Source organism: Hetaerina americana, unplaced genomic scaffold (assembly GCF_022747635.1).
Source record: "Hetaerina americana unplaced genomic scaffold, ioHetAmer1.1.p SCAF_11, whole genome shotgun sequence".
Taxonomy (NCBI): domain Eukaryota; kingdom Metazoa; phylum Arthropoda; class Insecta; order Odonata; family Calopterygidae; genus Hetaerina; species Hetaerina americana.
This window is the reverse complement of record NW_027286181.1, coordinates 9,919,247-9,926,594: the sequence shown is the minus strand read 5'-3', so window position 1 is coordinate 9,926,594 and position 7,348 is coordinate 9,919,247. Positions and strand designations below refer to the sequence as shown.

At 38.2% G+C, this 7,348-nt stretch overlaps 1 protein-coding gene across 1 annotated transcript in view; it reads right to left on the bottom strand.

Moving 5' to 3' along the window:
• LOC139701078 (vesicular glutamate transporter 2-like) overlaps positions 1–7,348 on the bottom strand; it is a 167,573-nt gene that overhangs the window by 8,413 nt on the left and 151,812 nt on the right. The window contains exons 2-3 of the mRNA XM_071599653.1: positions 2,486–2,727; positions 2,014–2,159 (exon numbers count right to left, since the gene is read on the bottom strand). Of these exons, the coding sequence (XP_071455754.1) occupies positions 2,022–2,159; positions 2,486–2,727 (380 nt within the window). The 3' untranslated portion in view covers positions 2,014–2,021. The remainder of the gene's footprint in view (positions 1–2,013; positions 2,160–2,485; positions 2,728–7,348) is intronic.

Here is a 7,348-nt window from a genome sequence, read left to right as displayed (position 1 = left end):
GTCCCGGGAACATGTATTTGCACTACTCAATGGTCGAATACAGGAGGAGAGAAGCAATGAGATCAATGATTGAGTGTAAACACTGCAAGGATGTTTTTTATTAATTTATCATTTGGGGGTCTCCAACCTAATCGCACTAGATACTTCTGCATAAGATTTATTTTTACAGAAAAAGGAAAAGCATGATGTGTCTTAATGCATGTTAACACTCAGTGTAGCTTTTACACCAATTCTGCTGAAAAGGAAAGAAACCAATTTTTCAATAGAATTGAGTTGCCTATAAGTGAGAGACATCCAAGCTAACTGTGAGACCAGCATTACAATTTAAAACTGAATTCTTTAAAATCATGTGGTGTATTCCAGAGATGTTTTTCGCTATGGGGAATGTTTTTATTTTGCCTATTATATACTAGCATAGAATACCCAATTAGAAATTTAATGTTTTGTTATCCAATGATATACCACTAGCTCTGAAAGTTTGGATGGGTTGAAAGTCTGTATGCTGCTCAAAGGGTCTGGCATTCAAATTCAAGTAGTAGTAGTTTTGAGGGGAGGCGACCGACAGCTGAGGTCATTTGCGCCATAGGGGATGGATAGGAAAGGATGAAGGGTGGAGAGAAACCCGGCGTCGGCATTAGCCTACTCTTTACGAAAAGCGCCAAGGGGTCCGCAGTTTAACGTCCCATCCGACGGACGGCGTACTCACTCAAAGTGCCCTCCACAAAGCACCTCAAGTAGGGATCGAGATACCTCTGAAAAATATTCAACACCGCCGGGATTTGAACCCGCGCCCTCAGGGTGGGAAGCCAGTACGTTAGCCGCCGCACCATCTCGATCCCCATTCAAATTCAAGTGATGCCAATAGATACTCCCTATTTAACCTAAGCTTGTACCATAAGCTCAGGGAAAAGGACTGGCTACCTATGATGAATGTTGGGCTTCACCTATCAAACCAGCCTTTGGGTTGATTACTGTACTGATATCATTCTTGTATGACATATTTTAAAAATTTTCAAAAATGATACTTTCTTTTTTGGAGAAAACATGATTTTTTCTCACTTTATGAAATTTATTGCCAATCCAGAGCACCATGCTGGATTGGAAGTTACATGAGTTTTAAAATAATATCTTTATTGACCTATATGAATGATAACTTATAAAAGGTGTAAAAACCTCTAGCTTTACCCTATGTGCATCCAACATGGCGTATTCACTAAGCGTCACTCCATTTGAACTTGGAGAGGACTTCAGGATAGGGGTTCTGACTTCCATGACCTCCCTTACTAGTATTTTTGCATGCCTCTCATCTCTATTTTTTCATGAAAACAATTTTTGTATTGGAATAATTCCACCAAATCTAAGTTATTATTATAGTGTTCATCATTACAGTTTTGGAATAAATAACTCAGGTGGTTTCTCTATGCCTTCCTCAATGGTGTATTTAATTTGATTCCATCACTCAAATGGCCACCCCACTGGGCTCAAATGCCTTTTTGACCATCGCATTGAGAAACAAAGGATGGAAAAGGTGAAATGGACAGAAATGCAGAAACGGAGGAGGAGAGAGGATTGTTGGGAGAAATTGAAAGGAGGCAGGAAATATGGATTCAGAGAACTTCGATTGGTATGGGGAAGTTGTAGACTGTGATAGAGGTGAGAATGTTTGGCAAACATGGATGGGGTAGGAATAGAATATGCATGTTAGATGGAATAAAGGGAAAAGGAAGTATTCAGAATTGAAGAGGGGCCTATTTTAGTGTTAGATATAGGTTGTGTTTTGTTAGGAAAGGCAAACCTATGTATTATGTACTGTTGTATAGGGTGGGTCCTTCGAAAACCTACCTGGTAGAATGCCAATAATAATGAGCTAAGATTTTAATCTTTCTCCAGTTATCCATCAATAACAAGTACTTAGTTTTTCATTGATATGCATGCTAAACAAATTCATGGTAGTGACTAGATGAATGACATGACATTTAGTGTTCAGATAAATAATTTGTAATCCATACTCACTTCCATAGCTATGTTTCTTTGTTCTGTTTCTTCATGTTGTTCCATGGACGTTCCTCAACGGATCCAAAGAAAAAGTAAAGCACATATGATGCAGCAGATATGAATGCTCCAGAATAGAATACAATGGACCATTTCTGAGTTGTTTGCTGTTGAAAACATATTAGAAATTTAGTGTAAGTAATAAATTGACAAGGCTTCATTGGGATTTCATAATGAATCATTCCACCTCCCATTCACAAAAAGATTTAGAGTAAAATGATTAAAAAACCGCATCAACATGAAATCAATGATACTTAAATAATGGACCAAAAATTCTACAACATTTAAAAAAAAATTAAAGGTATTGTAATTTTCTAAGCTTGTAATAATACTGCATGATGTTGTAGATACCTCAATCAGAGTATATAACATATTTTATGTTTGTAAATCATGTATAATAATGCATATGTTTCTACACATATTTAATATGTACCTCATTCTGAACTATTGCAGCTACTACTATTGGCACCAAAATTCCAGATGAGTTGCTCACTGTATGCAGAATTCCTGATATAGCTCCAGCATAGTTTACAGCTAAATCCAAGTGGTTGAGGTAAGAACCACCAAAAAAGGCCCCAGAAATGAAGCCATTTAGGGATAAGAAGAAAACTATGATGTTTGGATGATACCCCACTTGTGTTATGGCAAGCAAAGAAGCTGCTATTCCCAGGGCAGCTACCAGTAAATAAATAAGATGCAAATTGGGTATGAATTAAATGTATAAATTAGAAAATTACAATTATAAAATTTGATACTCAAAACCTTTATCTGCTTTGGGATGAAAACACTTGGGCTTGGCTGTTGCATCTAAATTCATGACATCAAAACAAATTAGTTTGCATTTTAAAGACCATTGATACATTGATATGTCATGAAATAATCATTGTATGATTATGAAACATAATCTCCCTTGTCAAAACTTCACAAAACAAATAAAGCAAAATCTCAAATAGAAGTTTTCATGGGACCCAGTGTAAAAATATGGTTTGTACAATATTAAAGGTTTGGGAGGAATATTTGTTTGAAAAAAATTAAGTATTTGAGGTTTAAAAGAAGGAATATTAAAAAACTATAATTTGTTCAGTAAAGTCAAAAAAAGGCATATCAGAAAAAAATATTCACGGCTGATTTACATTCACAAAAAAACAATTTATCCACAAAAACTAATTTCAATAAAAAATATATGTAATATGGATATATTTTTAATTGGTTTGTCATCTCCATTGTGAGGCAAGAAGAATGTAAAATTTGAGGTTTTGAGTGCATTGATTCATGCGGTCAACTTTCTTGACCATAAAATTAAATAAGAAAATCCAAGGTACGTAAATTTGAGGGCTCATCGTTGTACTAATTTTTCTTAAGTTTAAAAGAAATGTGATATTGAATTAAATATATGCCACACCAATTTCTATCAAATCGAATTAAGAACATGAGAAGAGAAAATAATATTTGCATAATATTTACTCACATTTTTCACAATGGTGTTCGTACTCACTCTCCCAAATATGCCCTCTAACATTTTTGCCCATACAATTTTATCCAAGTGCAACGTGCCTCAGAACAAAATAATTGCAGTTCCACATCACATTTGCCATGTTGGAATGTTGTAAACATATGACATTACGAGAAATTTTCTTTAATCTTTTGTGAACTACAAAAGAATCAGATACGTAAATGAAGGCATAGAATGGGTGTGTGACAAAATGGGGGTTACCTTCATTGATCCTAATTGTCGAATAAGTGACTATCACCTGGGACGGGATGGTATTCAGTTGAATAGAAAAGGATCATTTTTATTCGCGGAATTGTTAAACGAAGTTGTAGAGAAGATCACCAAACGGGGAAACTACTAAAGGAAACCAGAGATGTTCACCGGACCTGCAAAGAGAGCGGAGTTGAGCCAAATGCCGATCCAGGAAGTGACATTCCAGGCAGTAATGGGTTCATGCAAGGTAAGGGCTTAAAAGTTCTTCAGGTCAACTGTCGCAGCATAATCAATAAGCGGGATGATTTTCAGACCTTGGTTGAGGTCAGCGAGGCTGACATTGTAATAGGAACGGAATCTTGGTTGAGTAGTGACGTCTTCTCGAATGAAATCTTTCCGAAATGCTTTACAATATACCGCCGAGACCGAGATACGAGAGGAGGGGGTGTTTTTATCTGCGTTAAGGAAGGCCTTCGTAATGTACTAGAATGGTCCGATAAGGACCATGAAATGATCTGCGTAAAATTATTAAGCGAGAATAACAAAAACTTCTTAAACATCATTGCCGTTTATAGAAAACCCACCGATGGCCTCCAGGTAATAGAGGCCCTTGCCGCCTCGTGCGCGGAAAACCCAGGTAGTCGAACCCTAATAGCGGGGGACCTTAACCTCCCCAACGTTCATTGGAGTGGCCCCACGGCAAGAGGTGGCAAAGCCCAAGAGCTCGCTAATCGTCTCATTCAAAGAGAGGGTTTTACCCAAGTTGTAAACAAGCCCACAAGGGAGGGGAACATCCTTGATGTGTTTCTAGCTAGACCATACAATATGTTCTCGGAAGGAGAGGTAATTCCTGGTATAAGCGACCACTCAGCGGTATGTATCAATATTCAATGGGAATTCCGGGTACCCGAGAATAGGGTAGTAAGAAATTCGGTGTGGAGATACAGCAAAGGAGATAGCAATGGGTTTCGTACCTTGTTGAAGGAACGTTTTCAGGACTGGGCTTGTACAGGGGGAACTGTAAACGACATCTGGAACAGTTTCAAAGACATTGTCAACGAAGGGCTGGAAAAATTCGTTCCAAAAATGACTCTCAAAAGTAACACCGACCCCGAGTACTATAACTGCGCAATAAAAAAACTAAAGAGAAAGGCTAGGAGGAGTCACTCTATGATCAAGTATGGGAACCCATATCTGTGCAAATATAAATCGATAGTAAAAGAACTGAATAGGGAAAAGAGGGTAGCAAAAGAAGAATACTTAGTGAACATTCTCACTAAAAACGATACAAATAAATTTTACAAATACTTAAGAAGACGAAAAAACAGCCAGGTGAAGGTAGGCGTGATCCAAACCCAAGGGGGCGACATTATAACAGATGATGAAGGGAAAGCAAATGAGCTCAACAAGTGGTATGGAAGTGTGTTTAGCAAGGATTTCAGTGGAAACCTCCCCCCACGTGTTTTTCATGTTTGTGAAGGGGAGAACGTATTATGTCCGGGTGAACTAGTCATCACACCTTCAAAGAGTAATATTGTTATTCCTAAGTATATGAAGATCTGTGACCGCGAAGTTATGGACAAAGTAAAAAAGCTTAAAGTCAACAAATCGATTGGCCCTGACAACATCTCTGGAGACGCACTCAAATTAGGGTCAGAGGCAATGATACCGTATCTGCGCACCATTTTTAACATTACATTAAATAATCATCAAATCCCCGATGATTGGAGGAAGGCTTATGTAATACCAATTTTTAAGGGTGGGACCAATAGCAGTGTAGAGAACTATCGCCCGATTAGCCTAACGTCTGTAACCTGTAAACTAATGGAGAAGAAGGTCGCAAAATATCTACGTGACTTCTGGGAGGATAAGGACTGGCTATTTAAATACCAACATGGCTTTCGCAAAGGGTACTCATGCGAAACCCAACTACTTGGACTCTGCCAGGAAATATCAGACTGCTTAGACAAAGGTAAAGAAATAGATGCAGTTATACTCGACTTCTCAAAAGCCTTCGACAGGGTTCCCCATGACAGATTGTTAGATAAAATTGGAAAACTAAATATTGATAAAAGAGTACTACTATGGACGAAGGCCTTCCTACAAGATAGAACCCAGCAGGTTCGTGTTGGGCACAAAATCTCAGAAGAAACCCGCGTCACATCCGGAGTACCTCAGGGTAGCGTGCTTGGTCCTCCTCTGTTTCTTTGTTACGTGAATGACCTTGCGGAATGTGTCAATTCCAAAATACGATTGTTCGCTGATGACTGTATACTCTATAGGGAAATCAGCAGCAGCAGTGATCGCGACGTTCTGCAGGGTGACATAGATAACGTGGCTAATTGGATCAAAATCAACAAAATGGAGATAAACATTGCAAAAACTATCCACATCTCATTCTCCAAAAGGAAGGCAGGTGAGGGAAGGGTATATAAAATAATGGGAGAAACGATTGTAACAAAAGATAATTGTAAATATCTAGGGGTACACCTAAGTAAAGACTTAGGGTGGGGACTTCACACAGATTATGTGGTAGGCAAGGCCTTTAAATCGCTCCACTGGGTCATGCGGAGCCTCAAAGGAAGCACTAAATCAACTAAAGAATTGGCCTACAAAACAATTGTAAGGCCTATTGTCGAATATGCGACCACAGTATGGGATCCCTTTGAAATAGGGCATGTGAAAAAATTAGAAGCAGTGCAAAGGAAGGCTGCCAGGTACGTTTTAGGGCGACATAGGCAGACCGACAGTGTAAGTGACATGCTAGGCTCACTAGGATGGGGGTCACTAAAGAACAGACGGAAGCTGAATAGACTGTGTGCCATTTTTAAAATATTGAAAGCTGACGGAGGCTGGAAAGAACTGAACGAGAGTGTAAATAAGCCATGTTATCTCGGCAGGAATGATCACCCGCTTAAAATCAAATACATGCCCCAAAGGACAAACACCGCCAAGTTTTCGTTCCTAAATATGGGAATCAAAGAGTGGAACCAGCTGCCTGATGAACTCTTTAAGCCCTTACCCAAAAGCATTAAATCATTTAGGCGTGAATCCAAAAGGTATACATGATGGGATTGTTAAATGACACTATTTAATGGCGACTATTTAATGACACTGTGATATGTTTTAAGAATGACTACTGTTTGTTATATCATGTCATTGCCACCCGGCTTATCGCCTAACAGCAATGTATCCCAAATAAATAAAATAAATAAGTTACTTCAAAGCAAATATTTCTGCCATGCTATCCTAGCTACTATTTGGGCATCCTCACCAGATCAGTCTACTTGCAAGAGTTCTTGAAACATATATTCAACAAGGTTTCTCAGAAAGGCAAATCAGAATTGATGATGTGGAAAATTGGCATCACTAGATAATATAATTATCCAACTATTTTTATGGTGAAGTCAAATAAGCAAAAACATAGCTTTTTTATCAATTTCCAAGCATGGTAGCTGATGGAGAAACTTTTTTCCATACTGCTTTCTTTGTTAACGTAGCATATGTGGCAGTTATAATCTTCTGTAATATTTTCAATAGAATTTGGTCATCACTAGTTACTGTCTGATGGTAATATTAGTGAGCCTATGT